The following is a 21,682-nucleotide window of genomic DNA, read 5'->3' on the forward strand; positions in this document are numbered from 1 at the left end:
CAGCTGTTGCCACCCACACCAATTTGGAGCATCCACTCTACCACCACCTGCTACTGTACCCAGATACATTCTAAATAATTCAGCACACCTTTCCCTGAACAAATTTTCCCTTACTTTTCCTGTCTTTTTTTTGTTCAAAAACAATCCCAAATTGCCAGTAGTGTAGCAGATTCATTATAGTCTCTAAAGTGAATTTAATAAAATAAACTAGCAGTACTTCAGTGTGTGTGAGAGCTGCTTCAGAAAAAAAAAATACTCTAGATTGCCAACAATCTCCTTTGTGCTTCATGTCTCCCATACATCATCTAAACCTGGCACTCAAGAGGACAACAGCGCCTCTTGTGGTTATGCTTGGTATGACAACCCAGCAGAACACATCAGGACTGACTATCTGAATGACGACCTCAAAACCTAAGTTTGTAGCTGGGATTTAAATTCACATTCTTGAAAAAAAAAAAGGACATCTTAGTCTGATATGTCCATTATCTTGCTACAAGTGCTCCATATTTTTGAATATTTGCCGTTGCTCGGGGCACTCATCAACTCACACTGGAAGAATGTTGTTTTGTCACTAATTGCAGACTTATGGCTTGCCTGCCCTAAAAGCCCCGCAAGGCTCGAACATACACACACTTGCACGCAGACGCAGATGCAGAACCTGTGGCCACACAAACCACACCATATACCAGCCTCTATGTGCTAACCGCTTGGGAAGTGTAATCACTGTATTTCTCATGCTTTCGTTGTGGGATACTGTTCATTCATTCTATATCACAAGCGGACCCTCAACTTTTCCATCACTACTAAATTACATGTAATGAACTGCAATTTAAGTAACCATATTTTCCCTTTCCAATGGATTTTCTAATTTGTTAAAAGTTAGGCGGCCATATTAAACTGTATGTTGCCAGGGCCAGGATGGAAAATGAAACATGAGAGGAAGGAAAAGTTCAACACGTCCAGAAAAGAGAAGAACTTACAGAGTGCAGCCATCTCTTTGGGCAGGTCAGCGCCAAATCTTCCAAAAAGGGTACTGTTGGCCAACAGGTCAAAGGGGGAGTGGCTTCTCATGGAGTTGAAGGCAAAGGGGTAGACCGCAGGTGGGTATGGAGTCATGTGACCCACCTGCTGTTCCCTGTTGGTAGCCATGGGGACGACGCACCGGCAGTCCCACTGGTCGGAGGGAACGTCACCCTTAGAAATCCCCCGGTCAAGTTGATTTGCGTGTCCACTTGAAGGCTCTCAGGATGTGGGAGAAGAAATGAGTAAGGATAGAGGCCTCTAGTTTAGTGGGGGAACAGCAAACTCCTCTTCATCGGAAACATCCAGTTCACGTTTCTGGGGGAAGAAAATAGAGAGAGCAAGAGACGTGTTATTGCTTATTTCACCACATAAAACACAAGGATAAATCATTGTGATTGGCATGAACATGATAAACAAATGGTTTCTGTTGGGACCACAAACATGTTTAACCTCGCATCCACTCTTGATCCATCCTCGCTCTGGGACGGGGAAAAGTGCATCTGCAGTTCTAATGCATTAAGGATCTGCAAACTTCATGCTAACAGGTATGAGAACATGAGGAGGAGGAGGACAGTTAGGAAATAAAACAGATAAAGATGTGAGAAGAAGAAACATACAAATTCCGTTTCCATACGAGTTGGGAAATTGTGTTGGATGTAAATATAAATGGAATACAATGATTTGCGAATCCTTTTCAACCCATATTCAGTTGAATGCACTACAAAAACAAGATATTTGATGTTCAAACTCATAAACTTTATTTTTTTCGCAAATAAGAAATAAATACATTTCATGGCTGCAACATGTGCCAAAGTAGTTGGGAAAGGGCATGTTCACCACTGTGTTACATCACCTTTTCTTTTAACAACACTCAATAAACGTTTGGGAACTGAGGAAACTAATTGTTGAAGCTTTGAAAGTGGAATTCTTTCCCATTCTTGTTTTATTTAGGGCTTCAGTCGTTCAACAGTCCGGGGTCTCCGCTGTCGTATTTTGCGCTTAATAATGTGCCACACATTTTCGATGGGAGACAGGTCTGGACTGCAGGCGGGCCAGGAAAGTACCCGCACTCTTTTATTACAAAACCACACTGTTGTAACACGTGGCTTGGCATTGTCTTGCTGAAATAAGCTTGGGGCGTCCATGATAACGTTGCTTGGATGACAACATGTGTTGCTCCAAAACCTGTATGGACCATTTAGCATTAATGGTGCCTTCACAGATATGTAAGTTACCCATGCCTTGGGCACTAATGCACCCCCATACCATCACAGATGCTGGCTTTTGAACTTTGCGCCTATAACAATCCGAATGGTTATTTTCCTCTTTGTTCCGGAGGACACCACGTCCACAGTTTCCAAATATAATTTGAAATGTGGACTTGTCAGACCACAGAACACTTTTCCACTTTGCATCAGTCCATCTTAGATGAGCTCGGGCCCAGCGAAGCCAGCGGCGTTCCTTGGTGTTGTTGATAAATGGGTTTTGCTTTGCATAGCAGAGTTTTAACTTGCACTTACAGATGTAGCAACCAACTGTAGTTACTGACGGTGGTTTTATGAAGTGTTCCTGAGCCCATGTGGTGATATCCTTTACACACTGATGTCTGTTTTTGATGCACTATCGCCTGAGGGATCAAAGGTCCGTAATATCATCGCTTACGTGCAGTGATTTCTCCAGATTCTCTGAACCTTCTGATGATTTTACGGACCGTAGATGGTAAAATCCCTAAATTCCTCGCAAAAGCTCGTTGAGAGATGTTGTTCTAAAACTGTTCGACATTTGCTTACAAATTGGTGACCCTCGCCCCATCCTTGTTTGTGAATTACTTAGCATTTCATGGAAGCTGCTTTTATACCCAATCATGGCACCCACCTGTTCCCGATTAGCGTGCACACCTGTGGGATGTTCCAAATAAGTGTTTGATGAGTATTTCTCAACCTTATGAGTATTTATTGCCACCTTTCCCAACTTCTTTGTCACGTGTTGCTGGCCTCAAATTCTAAAGTTAGTGATTATTTGCAACAAAAAAAAAGTTTATCAGTTTTAACATCAAATATGTTGTCAGTGTAGCATATTCAACTGAATGTGGGTTGAAAATGATTTGCAAATCATAGTATTCCGTTTATATTTACATCTATCACAATTTCCCAACTTATATGGAAACGGGGTTTGTACAGATAAATATGACCGGGTGAGATTGGAGAGAATATGGAGAACGTTAAAGACAGAATAGCAAGAGTTGGATTGGTGATGGGGGAAAAAAAGAGTGTGCTCTTGTTCCTTCAGTTTTGAAGAGCTTCCAGACTTCTGCACTGATTCCAGGCTATGCCATATGATTTAAATCACCAGAACTCTGCTATAAAGAGTTCCTCTGTTCCTGCTGCCAGCCTAGCACAGCAGTTTGCCTCCCTCTCCCTCTGACGCTTTCCCCCCGGACCAGAGGCCCAGACACGGGGTCCACAGCACGGGGGGGCAGCAGAAAATGAGATTCACTGATTGCTGCTGTCATTTCCAACGATCTTCTGTTGAGGTAAGGCCCTCATCCCACAGACTCATTTTGGCTAAAAACTCCTGCAGGCCCGCCCGCTCGTCACTTTGACGCCGCACAGTATGGGCACAGACAAGCTATGCCTCAATTACGGACAAGGAAGCGGTTATGCTGCACCGCTGATTGTTAATACAGGAGGGCAAAAAGACCCGATAGAGCCTCCCATTTCTTTTTTCATTTCTTTGCAGACCGCTCCCCTCGCGTGATTATATGAGTGGGTGGCGTGATGAGCTTGTTTTTTTAAATGTGGCTTTGAAAAAGAGCAGAGCCAAGGAATTTGGTACTGCTGTGGCTTGTGAATTTGGAGGAGAAGTCAGGAGGGTATTATGATGATGCATTCTGTGTAAACAACCCAGTGGTGTGTGAGATCTAATGTTGAACGGAGAACAAAAAAGTACCAGTAATAAAAATAGATCAAATACAGTGACAAAGTCTGGGCACTGGGGGGCACTGTGAGGCGGCGCCATGCCCCGATGAGAAAAAAGGCCAACACACTTAATGTGTACAGCACAGTCTGAAATACACATGCAATCAAGCACTTGGAGAAAAAAAGGACATGTGTGAGCGCACACACACGCACACACGCACCTCTCACCCTTGCGTCTTTTCCAGGGCTCTGGCTCCTTCCCCGCCGCTCTTTCTGGCTCTCTCTCTCTTTCAACAGAGCCAGTTAATTACACCCTACTGCTACAGGCAGCTTCAAACCACCACTAATTTAGAGTTCCATTACAGTAAACTGTTCCACATGTGCATCCTGGGCCCGGGCAGGCTCGGGTGACCACGTTTCAGGAAGGAGCAGCCGTCAATAGGCACCAACCCCCATCCTGCCAACACAACCATATACTGCCATCTTTATTTTCCATTCCTTCAGTTCTTTCTTTCCCCTCTCTATAATCATGACCCTATAGCCAATCCACACCCTTGTCCATAACCATCTGAAGAGCTTGGCTGGGTCAGCGGGTGCACACGCTGGCAAACAAACAAAAAAATAACTTTGCAGTGGGCCTAAAGGGACAAGATGTACCATGAAAGATGGGAAATCAAAAAGCGTGTGCATGATGTGTTTGGCCCATTTGGGTAACCGCCTCATGCGCTCTTGAAAGGCAGAAAAATCTGTCTGCGCACTAAGAGAAGTGAGTAGGATGGAGGCTTTTGTTTTCTCACAGGAGTAAACAAGAGTGTATTGATCCATCTATTCATCCAGTATTGCAGCCATGAATACAAAAGAGTTCTAAGCTACTGAAGATACTCCAAGAATGCAAACTTAGCACAATTAACCACATAGAAGGAAAGGACCTCATAAAGAAAACACTAAGGAGCAGACAGACGCAGCCTTCTAAAATAGAACACAGTAAATTTTACTCTCCTCCACACACACAACACAATAATGAATTAATGAAAAAAAAAAGATGGCGCCAGTGTTTTTTAATGAGCCACATCAGTCCAGAAGCTTTTTTAAGAGCCATTTATGTTTTATGTCGGGTCCTGTGGTAGGCTCATTCGCCAGCCCGTCTGGAGCTATAAGGGGGATGAGGGGAATTTGGAGTGACCTCATCCCTTGTTAGCCAGGGCCAAATGGGCATAGGGGCCCTCCCCACTTCCCCTGAGCCTGGGGGGCACACAGCAGGCTGCAAGTGACCAAACAGGCGAGGAGGAGCAGCATCGCCGGCCGGTTACGAGAGGGTTCCAGGCTACTGCGGGGACTTTCCATCCCTGGCGCACTGTGGCAAAGCGTCCGGCCACACAGTGTGTAGTTCACTGTGCTACGGCGGCCACGCTGATTATACTCCAGATTATCCACTGTGTTTATCAGGACTAAACGCTGCCTTAAGCAAATGAATCAAGCCAGTAATTTAGAGAGGGTGCAACAAGATGAGGCATGCTTAGACAGAACAAGATTGTGTCTTGCTGTTCGTAGGAGAGCTGCTTGCGACAAAAGTCAGAGAATAAATAACGATCAAAGGTAAAAAGAGAACATGTGACAAGATTAAATAACAAAGTTAGAAGTGGTAAATCATTCTTCACTCAATTAGAGACGTAGCAAAGTATGCAGATGTTGGTAACCAACTTTCACTGTTGATAAAAGTTACGCCCAGCTGATTGACGGGGGACCAGGCCAGGGTGTTCACTGCCTCTCACCAAAAGCCAGCTGGTGTAGACCCTGAATAGCTGCATTATGAATTGTTCCAAAGCTGCTTTAGATACTGACCCAATCCTATAGGTGGTGATAACTAAACATTAATAAGCAATTATTTAATAAAATGCAAATAAAACGAAAAATGTATAATAATTTATGTTGATCCACACCCTAACACAATCCAACACTGTTGCAAACACAGGAAATAACAGTTGTTGAGCCCACAGTGTAACATTTAGGCCTGTTAGGAGAAGAAACAAGAAGTATCAGGAATAATATATCTCATGCAGTTGAGTTTGAGTTTATTTCGAACATGTATGCATACAACAAGATTCATCCCAATTTCCAGTTTCTCTATTCAACATGTTCGAAAAGGAGTAGGAAGAAGCAGAACTTATTTAATCCTACCCCTTTTGTTCACTTCCTCTTCTCAATTTATTCACAATATATTCCATAAGTAATAACATTATAAATAAATTAATTAATAATAATTACTGAAGTAAGTTATATTTCATATGGTGAGATAAATAAAAGTATCTAGAAAATGAATGGATGGATGGATGGAAAAAATTCAGAATGTTTATCAAGGTTGTTCTTCTTTGTACTTTGTAAACACTTTAACTTTGAAGAGTTTCTTGAAGTGGATCATATTAGTACATTGTTTGATTTATTTGCTTAGTCCATTCCATAATTTAATTCCACATACAGATAAACTAAAGGTTTTTAGTATTGTATGTGCATACAAATGTTTTAAATGTCCTTTTTTCCAAAATTATATTTCTCCTCTTTTGTTGAGAAGAATTGTTGTATATTCTTGGGTAGCAGGTTATAGTTTGCTTTGTGCATAATTTTAGCTGTTTGCAAATTCACTGTATAGTGGAATTTCAATATTTTCGATTCAATGAATAAAGGGTTTGAATGTTCTCTATTACCAACATTATGTATTATTATAACTGATCTTATTGTAACACGGTTAATAATTGAAGTTTACTTTTGTAGTTGTTTCCCCATATTTCTGCACAATAACTCAGATATGGTAACACTAGCAAGCAGTAGAGAATATGGAGTGATTTTTGGTCCAAATGCATGTTTAGGTTTATTCATTGTTGACATGTTCCTCGCCACCTTATGTTGTATATTTTTACATGAAATTTCCAGTACATTTTATCATCTATTATTATACCTATAAATTTGGTTTAATTTACTCTTTCAATTTCTATCCTTCAATTTGTATTTGTGTTGGACTTTCCCTTTCTACTTTTATCGGATAACATTATTTTAGTTTTACTGAGGTTTACGGATAGTCTGTTTTTGTCAAACCCTCTTTTTAATTTGTTTATTTCTTCTGTTATTTTTTGTATTAGCTTCTGTGTGTTCTCTCTTGAACAAAATACTGTTGTATCGTATGCAAATAATACTAACTTTAAATATTGTGTAACTTTACAAATGGCAGTTATATAAAGATTGAACAATGTTGTTCCTTTTTTGTTGTGTATACCAATGAAGGTTCTTATTAATCCAGGTCGTTGTCATCTCAGGGCGTTCAGTCATTCGCAACTGGACTCCTTGGTTTGTCTTGGAAGACGTTTTTGCCGCTCATCTGAGTCGGCTTCATCAGTTTGTGCTCATAGACTTCGATTGGTCAGATCTTGAATCAAGAAATCAATGACTGTCGTCTGCTTTGACAGTTAGGATTGCTCGTTTACATTAAAACAGTTGGTTTTCTCACTATGATAGGGCGAAACCATCCTTGCCCAGGAACACCCTCCTTGTTTTTGGAGTATAAATATTTTGGGTTTTGGCACCAACCGTTGGACTAGAACCGTTGGACTAGATCTGACCAATCTAAGTCCATGAGCAGAAAACATTTGTTGTTATGTGTTTAAACCAGGAACGGGCATTTTACCTTTTCTTAAAACATTTATGTTATGTATTAGCAAACTTAAAATCTTTAAATTTTCTCAAAAATCAACAATGCGCCTTATGACCAAGTGCGCCTAATGTATGTATCCATTCTGGTCGTGCTTACTGACCTTGAACTTTAAAGTGTTATTGAGAATATAAAACATTGCACATGATGCTCAAAAATCTTTCATAATGTTTTAGTATGACTTTGGTAAACTACGAAGCCACACCGCTAGATGGAAAGCGGAGCATTACGGCTACAGTAGTCAACATACGGGTATTCTTCTAGTACGTGCATAAGACCCCAAAATGACACCTATTAGGAGACATATTATATGGCCATTGTTTCACTATATTATGCAAAACTAGGTCTGGGCGATATATCGATATATGTGATATACCGCGGGTTTGTTTCTGTGCGATATAGAAAATGACTATATTCGAGTATACGTTCTCACGCCTGCGATAAAGTGGTGACTTGTCCAGGGTGTACACCGCCTTCCGCCCTATTGTAGCTGAGATAGGCACCAGCGCCCCCCGCAACCCCAAAGGGAATAAGCGGTAGAAAATGGATGGATGGATGAACGTTCTCACGCAGTTGCTTTTAGGCATTACATTACAGGCTCTTCTCACTCTTTCCTCTCTCCTTCTCACAGACAGCAAGCACACCTTCTTACACACGTCACATACTGTCACGTCATACGTCACATACGTATACGCCCTCCCGGAGCAGAGAAGTAGCAGCATGGGTAACGTTAGCTGTGATTCTCGCAAACCCGTGTGAGTGGTAATACGAGAGAATGAAGGTGTGAATGAAGGAAGAATTATTCCCCAAGAAAAACAGCAGAGGGTCCATCGTCTGGCGGTGGTTTGGCTTCAAGTAGGAATATGTCGAACAGACAACACTATTTTATTTCCGATTATGCAACTCATTTTTATTTGAACCTTAAAATGTATCTGACAATCTTGCACTTTCTGCTTTGGAAATGACATGAATGTCTGTGCCATTGCTTAATAACCGTTTAATAAATACAGTTTTGGTCAATTTACTTAGTTGTGATTTCCTTCACTGCATGAAAGTTTAAAATGAGCATATATTAATGTAGTATGAACAAGAATGTTTTAATCATCATACAGCTGTGATTATATGTATCAAGTGTTATTCAAGGCCAAGGCAAAATATCGAGATATATATCGTGTATCGCGATATGGCCTAAGAATATGTAGAAATTTTTTTAAAAGGCCATATCGCCCAGCCTTATGCAAAAACAACTTTTCTCACCTATTGGTACCCGCTGATGTGTATTTGGGATCCGCATATGTAATTAGCGTGCGTCCGCCATCGTAATCCACGCCGTAGTCAATAAACTCCTTTTTCTCTATCCTTTTGTTGTGGGGCATTCATCCTACGCTTTTGCGTGCAGTTCTAACTTGTATCTGTCAGTGGACTCGCTATGGAAGTGCTAAAAACCACTGATACAACAAAGATGATTGGGAAAAGAGGCTGTCAAAGTGAAGCCACGTAAATAAGACCATCCACAAAACGGCACGTCCTGAAGAAAACGAAAGAAAGAAGCTTGAAGATGATCTATAAAACATATTGTATGAAATATTTTGACCAAAAAAACACTATTACATGTTATGTAATAGTGTTTGAAATGTAGAAAAATAATAATAATTTGACCCCATTGTGCGGTACGCTTTTTGTATGAAAATAGTCCTGAATAGCAGTACACCTTCATAATCCGACTTCCAACAGCGCTTCTGTTGGTTCATCAAGACCAGATTGATCAACAATCTGACAGAATTCTTAAAATCAGTGAAAGTATTTGTATACCGAAATGTGTTTATTCTAGTGTATATTAACAGGACTAGGTTTATTTGGGCTATGTTTTGTACTCTACTCACACAAAACAGCACTGTACTTCCAATGTGAAACTGTGGAGGGATTTACAGTCGCATATTTATGTCTCAGTGGATATTTGACGTTTGAAGTACAATTTTAGTGACTTTCCCCTTCCTGCCCTGACCGAGTGGAAGATACTTATTGGTTTTCATTTCTCTGCCAGCAAGCATGACTGTCTTCACAGGTTTTCTTTGAGTATCCAAAACTTTATAAAAATCTACAATGTGCTAGTTTTACAGGGTTGTTTTTTTCCAAAATTGTGTGTCAAAAGCTTTACTGGAAAAGTTGACTTCACAGCGTCCAGATAGAAAATAATTCAGTTCCATGTATCCATGCAGGAAAACTTGGAACATTTTTGTTTTTGTCTTACCTCAGACTTGCCCATTCCTGCTCATTTTTCAACTAAACAACTAAGCATGTCTTCCAGGCACAGTCTTCTAATTGTCAACAACAGAAAGTGATTTATGTTCAGTAAGCTTGCAAAGGAAGTAACTTGAAGCACATGGGGTTATGTTTAAGTTCTGGGTCACGGGTAAAGTCATATTACTACATCGGTAAAACAGTGCTTTTTATCACACAGACTGGGATGATATTCTGACTACTGCTGGTGCAAAAAGAAGATTCAGACAAGTGGAACAAACAGAAGCAGCATAAGTGTTATGTGATCTCGTTGCTTGTGTCTGTGACATTTTGTCTCCGGCAACTGTATCCGAAACACATTACGCCTTGATGCTGAGCTGACAGATCCCCGTCTTTCAACAAGTGTCTGGCTAATGGCTCTGGGAGAGACACTTGGTGACAGACGACTCGGTGTGTCCAAACACACCTGCATTCCATCACCCCAAACTTGTTTGACATCTGCCTGCTCTTGGCATTGCACAAACACTTATTTGCTTAAGTGCAACAGTGCAAAGTAGTGCTTCGGCCTAATTGACTTATAAAGAACAGGCTGTTCTTTGAAAATTAAATACTGTATTCATATGTTTAAGCAAAGTGTCACACAATATCCTATGAGTGGAGAAGATTATGGAAAGAGTTTGAACTCAGTGAGACATGACACACTTTCTAAAATGATGAAGTCATTTTGACAAATTCCATGATGCGGTAGAGCACTTTTGAGTACTAAACACACACCACAACAGGAAAGGACAGATGACAGAATAACATTTTAGACATAAATACAGCCAGAGAGGCAGACAATCATGCAAGAGAAGAACATGTGTGAAAGCCTCTCTTTTTTCAACTACAGAGAGAGCAAATGTGATGTTTGTATTCCTCAGCTCAGAAAACAACTCATCCGCTGTATAAAGATGACGTCCATGCCTGATTGTAGCCCGAGGAGCCGGAGCAACACAAAGTGGGCCCAAACAAAACACACCAAAAGCTCAACTGGGTGCCAAAATATGTCTTAATAAAATGTTTACAGCCACAACTGAACATGCAAATAAACACAACAGCGAAACACCTGTCAAAATACACAGCAGGACCGGTGTGCAAATAGTTTCCTTGTTAATTATAGTACAGTGGCGGAAGAATCTACCCCGCCCCCTGCTACCCAAAAATTAAAAAAAAACACCTGTCTATCTCCTCCCAACTACTGGACCTTGATTGGTAAATATTTCAGAAAACAATAGGCACCAACAGTCCCATGCAAAGAGTATCTAATTACCTTTTCCCAGAGGGATTAACAGAGAAAGTGTTTTTGAAAGAATTTTAGTGCCCTCAGTCACTGATTGTCTAGTAATTGACCCGCCTGACTTGAGTTGCAAGTAGTGTGGGTTCAGTCGCAACTTAGTGTCTTGTGCATTGTCTGTCTCTATACGTCTGTGCCCTGATTGACTGGTAATCAATCCAGGGTCAAGCCCGTCTTACATCTAAAATCAGCTGGGATAGGCTCCAGCACCCCCCAAACCCAAAACACCACCACCACCACCACCCGAACCCTCTGCAAAAAAAGCTAGTCAAAAATCACCTCTATGACAGCACTCTAGTGTTTTAAAAACCTTCTGCAAAAATGTTAGTCTCTCACAAGATTTTTTATACTCAACTTTCCGGATACCAGCTGAATTGCTCAAAAGGATGCAAAAGTGAAGTTAATTATATTTATATAGCGCTTTTCTCTCGTGACTCAAAGCGCTTCTACAAAGTGAAACCCAATATCTAAGTTATATTTAAACCAAAGTGGGAGGCACTGGGAGCATGTGGGTAAAGTGTCTTGCTCAAGAACACAAAGGCAGTGACTAGGATGGCGGAAGCGGGGATCGAACTTGGAATCCTCAAGTTGCTGGTACGGCCACTCTACCAACCGAGCTATACCGTCCCCTAGATAGAATAGGACCTAAGATTGAAACTATGTTTGATACTAAGGTTAAAATGTAAATACAAGCTTCTGCCAATGTTTTACAGTGGTCCAAGGAGCCCTCTTGTGTTTTTACAAAGTTGCTGCAAAATGTTTGTCTAACAAGTATTGAATTGAACCTGGGGGCCGGTATGGTGTCATTCCCAGGGCAGATTTGGCCCCCAGGCCGGCAGTTGTATTTCCATTCAATATAACAGATCCCCTTAAAAAAAGAAAGCCAATTTAAAAAAAAGAAAAGTCATGTAATTAAAATGAAAACACCACTTAATGCTTTTGTAATGACAACATTAGTCCCTTACAGTAATCGGTTGCTGCAAAAAATGTACGTTTAAGAGTGTATGATACTTAAAGACACACTACAAAAGACCATACAAATAGTAAAATGCTTGACGACAACACTTATGTTGAGGATGACCTCCCTTCTTCCTCTCCGGAGGTCAGCTCCTCTGAGTCCAACTGATGTGCTTCAGCACGCTTCTTCACTTAGCCGTGCTGTTACTTTTTCTTTCAAGCTATCTCTCACTCTTACATCAGGTCCACCAGATATGGCAGGTGCAGCGCTTCTGAGCCGCCACTGCGATGAAGTAACACTACACTAAAGCTGCGAGGACACGTGAAACAAGTAAAAACATGCAGTGACATCAGGCGCCGGATCGCTGTGATATGCACGGCTCCAACAAGTGGAACCTGTTAACCGAGGCAATACGCCAGAATCAAGTGATCCAATTCACTGACAGGCAACAAACTGTGGGAACACAATTAATAAAAACTAAGAACAAAGGTGCACACTCCCTTCACAATAATTAGTCTGTATTGCTAAAAGGTAGAAAACCATGCTGGTCATTTCCAACTTTCCAACATGAATGGTAAATGAGTTGTACTTGTACAGCGCTTTTCTACCTTTTTAAGGAACTCAAAGCGCTTTGACACTACTTCCACATTCACCCATTCACACACACATTTACACACTGATGGCGGGAGCTGCCATGCAAGGCGCTAACCAGGACCCATCAGGAGCAAGGATGAAGTGTCTTGCTCAAGGACACAACGGATGTGACTAGGATGGTAGAAGGTGGGGATTGAACCAAGAACCCTCAGATTGTTGGCACAGCCACTCTACCAACTGCATAAAAAAAAGGTCAAGGACTGGTGACTCCACTCGTGAATAGACATCAAACACACACAGGCAGGTACACACTAACACACACACACATATGCTAATAATAAAGAGGTCCACAGGCGCGGGTTAACAGTCACTAATAAGCACACGTGTGCAGCAAGAAACACTCACGTCTTCATATAAACTTGGTTGCCTCCATAAAGCCTAATGAAAGAAACATGTGTGTTTGCAAATCCTTAGAATGAAGTTTGATAAAAGACATCTCTGTCTTCAATTAAAGAGCCACTCCTGACAAATACAATCTCTCACTCCTAACAAAGAGGAAATCAAAACAAACACTGGCTGAAATGTTGTGACTTTTTAAAAGTTTGTGGGCACGAACTACTCACCAACCGTGGCACAGATGAGGCCGCAGGACTGATGAACGACTGTGTACGAAAAATAAGTTCCGATGAGCCGGGCTGGCCTGGAAAAAAAGTGGAGACAAGATGTGTGCACGTTCATCAGAGTCCTTCTGACAGCACCAGCAGGGCAGCAGCCAACCTCGCTTTCTCTCGCTCTCCTCCTCCCTCCCTCAGACACCCTCCTCCTCCTCTCAATACCTCTTAAAATCACTCTTTCACTCGCTAGGAAATAATTACACTCTCTGATTCATAAAGCCGTCCTCTGTCACGTGACCCAACACTTCAAATATACAGCACATTTTTTCACGAGCCACAAAATGCCTGCAGGGAAGAAAAGCGTCCATAGAGCTTAAGTTTCTGTTTTTGATTCTCTCTTGCTTCTTTGTCTCTCGGGTGGGTTCTTTTTCATTCCTTCATCTGCTTGGCTACTGACTTGTTTAGCTGTACAAACTACTTGTGCAAGTTGGATTGGTGAATTTGCAGCTTTGAAGAGTACGTAAGAACATACTGAGCACTACACATCATCTGCTTTGTCATATTTTGATCCTGGGTGTTTACACAGCACATTTATGAAGTTGAATCTACAGTCACTCATTCCCTGAGAGATTCATTTATCACATGATCATGGCACATTTCACCTCCACCTGCTCTGCACAACTACACGCTTTGCTTTCACTTTGGCTGTAAGACAATGTTCCCATGACGCTTAATAAATCACTACTTTCATCACCATACTAGTGCAGATGGGACTCGGTATTAGAAAAATACTAGGGACACTTTTGGAACCAAAAGGAGAAGTACAACTGAAAACATTCTGCTCCTATTGAGGATAAATTAAAGCCAGAATTTGGCTTTCAAAGCATTTTTCGGGATATACAACATCTGTCGGGATCCTGCCAAACATTGTGCAGTTGGAAATATTTTGTCAAGCTCAAGATGGCTTTTTTGCTAAACTAAATGACTTCAGTTGCTGAAGCGAAATGGTGGCACTTCGGTTTTAAGGGGAAGTTCTGTATGAGATGGCAGAGTGCAGCAACGACATTTTTGGGTGTGCCCTTGAGCGTGCCCCTTTCGCTATGTCAGATCATATGTTTCAGATCTGTTTATGTGTTTGTGGTTCTGGGCGTGTGCTTTGCTTTTCTCAATGTAAATTTTCACAAGCTGTTTGGGTTATAAGGAGCGCCTCAGAATTAGGGGTTGAAGACATACATTAAAGGGGTCTTGTTTTGCAAAAACAACTTTTCTTTCTAGTTTTTACTTATTTGGGATCCCCATAAGTCCCGAAATTTAAAATCAAACCATGGAGGCAAGGCAGATATATGTATAAATCAATCTTACCTTCTTCAAAACATGCTAGAAATAAGCCGTTTGGAATTTGAGACTTTTGTGACATATTTTGACTTAGTTACTTCAGCAAATATCTCCATTAATAGTAGAAATGTACTCAAGGAGCTTTGCTCAGCCATTTTTTTTTTCAGTTGTAGTCTATACATTCCTACGTTGTCTCTTTTCTCTTGTGTGGAAAACTGACTCGTATATGCACATGCATGCTAAAATCCTCCGCTTTTTCCATTTCTAATAAAAAGTAGCATATAGTTTAAATGTATATCTGTCAGTAGAAGCGTACAAAAGTACAATGTGGCTGACTGGGTAAAGACGCAGTCGCATGAGCCACACGTTCTGGAAATACAGTTAGAAATTAGCTTGTGGACGGTCTGTAAAACAAAATATATGCATCATGTTGTCCACGTTATGTAAACTACAAGGAAGTGTTTTAAATGTAGAAAAATATGAGCCCTCTAACTTGCACATTTACGCATCACCTGGGATGCTTCTTGGCTGCTGCTTTGAAAATCAAATTGCATTGATCTCTCAACTGTCAAGCAGAGATTGGAAACATAAGCACAGGTCACAGTTTGTTGGTTTTACATTACCATTGACCAGTTGAACACCGTTGTCTGTTTTCCTTTATTATATGTAACATTAAGCCTCGGGATGACCACTGGAATGCAGCCGCAATGGAGAGCACAAGGTAAACTGCCACCAGAGGTGCTAAATGGAACATCTACTGTAGCAAAAAAGAATGTAGGATCACAACAAACTTCTTTAGAAGTCCAAAACACCCTATGGCTCAACAACAACTATGTAACCTAGCGTTTAGCTTTGCAGCCAATCCATGCTAACCTGTTGACAATGATGTTACTCGCTTTACATTCGAGTCGGATTACTGCACTGATGGCAAAACCGTATGACAGTCTGTAACTCGATGACGTAATCCTAATTGGATCAACATTGTTAAGTTGTGCCATGCTAAATAGCTGCAAATAGAGTCCCTTGAAAAACGGAAGTGTCCCATATTTAGAGAGAAAAGTACGTGTTCCGTCTTGAGCTGTCAAGGGATACACTTTGTCCCGTATTTTTATGACCGTGAGATCAATCAATCAATCAATCAATCGATGTTTAAATCACTAGTGTCTCAAAGGGCTGCACAAACCACAACACAAACCACTACGACATCCTTTAGTAGGCCCACACAAGGGCAAGGAAAATTCACACCCAGTGGGACGTCCGTGACAATGATGACTATGAGAACCTTGGAGAAGACGAAAGCAATGGATGTCGAGCGGGTCTAACATGATACTGTGAAAGTTCAATCCATAGTGGCTCCAACACAGCCGCGAGAGTCCAGTCCAAAGCGGATCCAACACAGCAGCGAGAGTCCCGTCCACAGTGGAGCCAGCAGGAAACTATCCCAAGCGGAGGCGGATCAGCAGCGCAGGGATGTCCCAAGCCGATACACAGGCAAGCGGCCCATCCTGGGTCCCGACTCTGGACGAGCGGTCCATCCTGTGTCCCGACTCTGGACAGCCAGTACGTCATCCATGGCCATCGGACCGGACCCCCTCCACAAGGGAGAGTGGGACATAGGAGTTAAAGAAAAGAAATGGCAGATCAACTGGTCTAAAAAGGGAGTCTATTTAAAGGCTTGAGTATACAAATGAGTTTTAAGGTGAGACTTAAATGCTTCTACTGAGGTGGCATCTCCAGATTACTGGAGCCCGAATGGAAAACGTTCTATAGCCCGCAGACTTTTTTTGGGCTTTGGGAATCACTAATAAGCCGGAGTCCTTTGAACGCAGATTTCTTGCCGGGACATATGGTACAATACAATCGGCAAGATAGGCTGGAGCTAGACCATGTAGTATTATATACGTAAGCTATTACACAGTATGTGCTGGCTCACTTTTTTAGATGTGTCTTTTAGCAACTCTGCTCTCTTGTTGTCATTATAATAATGTCTTGTTCTCAAAACAGTAATTGTGTATCTAAGTAGACCACTTAATGATAGTGACTGTAGAGCACCAGTGATTGGAATCTATAATTTCCTGTCGTCTAAAAGCATTGATAGGAAAACAATAATGTCTCTCTTTCATTAGAGAATGTATCGAAAATCAAATATTGATCCATGAAATTGGGACTATTACAGTTATCGATCTCCCCACATTACGACATAAATGAGTCATTTGTTAAATCTAGCTATAATCCAACCATACTGGACCAAATCATACAAAGACCGACGCAACCACTCTTGAAAGTACAGGACAGCCCGGCAGTTGTATTACAGTACAACTCATTGTTATTCCAATCAGTAATGTGTACTACAGAGACCTAATTTGAAAATAATCTTCTTATGCATGCATGACTCATTCTAAAAGTTCATCTAATATGGTGCCTTTCAGGCATTTTGTCCCAAAATTACCTCACAATATCACAGATTTAAGCAAATGATTCACCTATTCACTTTCTTGCCTCCTTAAAAGCACGTGGCTTTCATTTGCAAATCCTAGTAAGTGGCTTGATGTAGTAAAAGATTGTATCTTTATATACAGCGGCACACACATACATTAATGTATGCGCCTCAGATGCTGGTTCTTTCATCCATTTTTAATGTAGATATGCTCATACAAAATGAGGGTAAATGAACGCCAACGCAGTGAGAGGCCCTGCTGCTTTTTTGCAGAGAGCTAATATTCAGGAAGCACCCATTTTAGCCTCTCTGCAAAAGGCACCTCAGCTGATCCTTATCTTGTTTACATTTGATTTACCTGTTGCTTATGAGGCCACCAAAGCTAAAAGAAATCCCTTAACTGTTTATGTAGCGGTGCTAAATCAGCAATTGCGTAACGCGAAACAAGAAGGTAAATAGCGCCGTGGGACCTTTAAAGACTAACTGTATTAGTCGTTAGACTGATGTGACTTTAAAATCTGCGTGATAGCATCAGGCGGTGCACGTGCGAGCCAATGTGCAGTGGCGTGCATGAGGTTAGTGTCAGCGTGCAGGGTGCTGTGCTGTGGTCCTTATTAAATTGTGACAAAGAGCCTGGGACTATTACAGCATGCACGCCAATGCTGCATGGATGAGTGTGTGCAGGCAGTAGCAGTGAGAGGGTCAGAGGTTACTAGTGTTTGTGTTTCTGTGTCAGTGAAGTGTGCTTCAGGCAGAGATTTATGATCATTGTGTCTGGGAGGCTGCAGAATGGGGGATAATGAAGACAGATCAGGGTGCTATCCCACTCTCTGGGCACCACTGGAAACAAGGCCTATTGGCCCCTCCATTCGTGTACCATTAACTTCTCCCAGTGACATCATAACACATTGCTCTGACATCAATCCTGACGCAGCAAACTACGGCTAAAAGTTGAATGCACGGGATTTTTACAGGAAGTCATCTGGGAAACACGGGTATTGTTAGACCCGGAGCTCTGCAGCTCAACTTCATGTGTTTATGAAGATATGAAATATTCATAAGAGCCAGTCGTGTGTTTCCACTTAACATTCAACATATTTGCATTCACGCAGCAATGTAGCGCAAGCCTGGGGCTTGCTGGCAGAGAAAAAGCAGCAAAGGCAGAAGAGGAAAGAGCAAAGAGTGATGACAGAGAGAGCAAGAAAGGCAGGAAGTGAGGTCAGCTGTTTTTTACAGAGAAAAGGGCTCAAAAGGACGATAGCTGGTACAGTGAGCGTGAGAGAAAGAGGTGCAAAATAGGACAAGTTGGATTGATAGAGGCATGAATGGGGGGGGAGGGGAAGTTGAGGAAGAGAAAGGGAGCATGGCGGCAGGCTTTAATCAGTAACAAGATCCCTGCTCTGAGATCAACCGATTCAGATTGATGCTATGTCACGTTTGGTAGACAAGCAAGGGGACGCAAATTAAGGCAAGCGAGCACACTTTGTTCAATTCTCTTTTGCACACGCACACCCACACAAATATACACTTGCTCAAACTTTCTTGGTTGCAGAACTAATAAGCACACATCCTCAGAAATGAAGGCGCTAATTCATCCTGCCTGGCAAACTCTGTTCCTTTCTGGTCCAAGTGCCTTGAAGTACACAGTGGAATACTCACAGCAAAATGACTTTACTCATGACAAGGAAGAAATGCGTTATGGGCCCAACAGGTTTTTTTTTTTACCACAATGTACTCTTGTAGCAAAAACAAATGAGCACAAAGCTTGGAAGAAAGTGCCTCTTTTACTACACTGGAAAAAAAGGAGTGTGCATAATTTTGGGGTGCATGGAGAGGTTGCGGACACAGCTACCAGTGTGTGTGCCAGCAAATGAGCGTGCTCGCCTGTTCCCCAACATGTGTGTCCAATGAAAGGTGAACGTCTCTCCTGTCTATACTTTCCTCAAAAATCAGCCATGATGTCACCATGAACCCGTCTTGAACCCACCTCTGTCAAAAAGCATTACTCCAGCACTCCCTTTCCCTCATTTTCTGTTCCACCTTTCCCTCCTTCTTTTACGCTCTGGTCCTACCTCGCAAATTCTTCACTGAGCTCCCATTCTTTTCCTTTCCTCCTTTTTAATATTTCCGTATTTTCAGCATTTCCCCTCTCCACGTCTGTCCGTGTCTCACTTCCCTCTCGCTCCTCTTTCACAAGGGCTCACGCATATTTCTGGCAACCGTGATTAATTCCATCACCAAAAAAAAAAGAAAACCACTGTAGTTGTTTGCCAAAAATGCCAGAATGTTCTGATTACCATAAACTTTGTTTAAGCTGTGGTTTGACAAAAAAAAATGCTCAGAGTGCATGAAGGGAAGCCAAACTAAATAAAAGAAGCAAAAGTAAGAAATAAAGGGAGAATACAAATGTAAAGAGGGGAAAGAGGGGTGGTGGGGGCAGCGAGAAGGCAGCCAGAGAGCCACATATGGAAGTAATTCTGTAATTATTGCAAATCTGCGAGCTCAAAGGGAAAGGTCTTCTTTTCCATGCCTCTTTCCCTGTGCATAAAACTGCCCTTGTGAGAAAGCTGGGCACAGAACACTGCTACCGCTAAAAAAAGTGCATTAACTTTTGGCACGAGTGGTTGGTGTATAAACATGTAGTATTTTCTAAGTTGGTCTGCTTATACCCACATTTGTGCTGTTGATCTTTGAGGCTAATTCTTTGCTCAGAGGCAGGAACATAATTTGGGGGAGGGGATGAGGTGTATGTCCCCTGCGCTTTTTTTAAAAGGCAGTTTATACGCCTTGCCGTTTTTACCATCCAAAACAAAGCTATATAAGATGGTTACTGTCCATGGTGTAACCCACCTACCGCCCGAATGCAGCTGAGATAGGCTCCAGTACCCCCCACGACCCCGAAAGGGACAAGCGGTAGAAAATGGATGGCTGGATGGATGGAAGATGGTAAGTGTTGAAGCACTAGGACCAAGCGGAAAACGGCTCTTGAAGCTTAAGCCTGTTTCGCATTAAAATGCCCACAAATTCCTTCTTGCTAATAAGTGATTGGCTGTCTTAGCTGTCCCTCCATCTGGCTGTAAACAGCACCCTTGTTTTGTTAGTTGGTGGGGAGTCCGTGTTCATCTGCCACTAAAAAGTTGATAGTATGTTGGGCTTCTGCTAGACCACTGTTTTTTTAATGATGGACATTGCAGTGGTACTTGGAGAGACACATTTTTTTCTAAGTTGGTAAAAAACAATTTGAGAAACACTGAACTACAAAGATTTCAAAATCAAAGTTGTTTTTTTACAAAAGCATTTGGATCTGTGTCTGTGTGCGCGTGTTTGGTACTTAGGCACAATAAAACCACTGAAATCAAAATTCACGAATGACTTAAGTGGTCCCAAAATGCGGCCCACTTGTTTAAAAAAAATAATAAACAAAATAAAGCAAAATTGAGAGGCAACAAAGTGCAAAAGAACACTATATAAAGTGCCATCCATCCATTTTCTAAACGGCTTATCTTCATTAGGGTCGTGGGGGTACACTGGAGCCTATCCCAGCTGTCTTTGGGCCAGAGGCAAAGTACTCCCTGGACTGGTTACCAGCCAACACAACAAAACATAAAATATTTATACCTATGGACAACTTCGAGAGTCGAAAAATTTACCGAAAATGCATTTTTTTGGAAAGTGTCTGAAAGCTGGAGTGCCCTTAGAAAACCCACACAGAGATCAATCAATCAATCATTGTTTATTGATAAAGCCCTTAATCACACATGCCTCAAAGGGCTGCACAAACCACGACGACATGTCCAAATGGCGATTCCATCCAGGTCTCCCGAATCTCCTGACTGTGTGGCCTACACCACTGCTAACCACTTGTGGCCCTATGTAAAGTTAAATGGCTGAAATGTTGATACTTATAACGACACAAGGCTTTGTCTTTAAATGTATATGTATATAATAGGGATGTCCGGATCAGCATGTTTGGCCTCTGATCTGATTCGACTTTGAGTCCTGATTCAATACTTTGACAAAAGATTAAAGATCCGAAAATGTGTTATGGTAAGTAACTAAAGTAAACACAAAAATACATTTTTATAAAAATTTACCAATTTTATTTTGAATATGCCAGTATTGTTTTAAATCCGATGATGTACTAGATTTGTGGTTTTGAATGCTACAAAAAATTTGTTTCACAAAATTAAGTGGCTAGTGTACAAGAACTAAAGAAAAGCAAAATCTACTATTGGCTCCTACTTAAATTATTTGGGTTTTATACCCTCAAAGCCTTCCTGTGTCCAGGATACACTAGGCTCTCCAATTACCAACATGAAAATACGGTAGCATAGTAGGTATAGGTATTCATAAAAAAATAAGTCACAGGTTGTTGTTGTTTTATCATTATCCTGCTTTCTCCTTTGTTGTGATGTCTGCACCTGTGTCTTCGGTTCGTTTGTCCTCAGCGAGGGGCGGACCTTGAGGCACATCTGCTACTAATTAGCCCGCTAGTATTTAGGCTCGTCACTGACAGCTTGGCCTTGCTG

At 41.6% G+C, this 21,682-nt stretch overlaps 1 protein-coding gene across 3 annotated transcripts in view; it reads right to left on the minus strand.

Moving 5' to 3' along the window:
• The window catches only part of rarga (retinoic acid receptor gamma a), a 102,105-nt gene that overhangs the window by 68,216 nt on the left and 12,207 nt on the right, over nucleotides 1-21,682 (minus strand). The window contains exons 2-3 of one of the 3 annotated variants that reach the window (XM_061903317.1): nucleotides 13,391-13,467; nucleotides 981-1,338 (exon numbers count right to left, since the gene is read on the minus strand). In XM_061903317.1, the coding sequence (XP_061759301.1) occupies nucleotides 981-1,149 (169 nt within the window). In that variant the 5' untranslated portion in view covers nucleotides 1,150-1,338; nucleotides 13,391-13,467. Of the gene's footprint in view, nucleotides 1-980; nucleotides 1,339-13,390; nucleotides 13,593-21,682 lie in introns of those variants that run through there. The other 2 variants (XM_061903316.1, XM_061903319.1) reach the window with 2 other exon arrangements.

The sequence above is a fragment of the Nerophis ophidion genome, linkage group LG06 (assembly GCF_033978795.1).
Source record: "Nerophis ophidion isolate RoL-2023_Sa linkage group LG06, RoL_Noph_v1.0, whole genome shotgun sequence".
In the NCBI taxonomy this organism is placed as follows: Eukaryota; Metazoa; Chordata; class Actinopteri; order Syngnathiformes; family Syngnathidae; genus Nerophis; species Nerophis ophidion.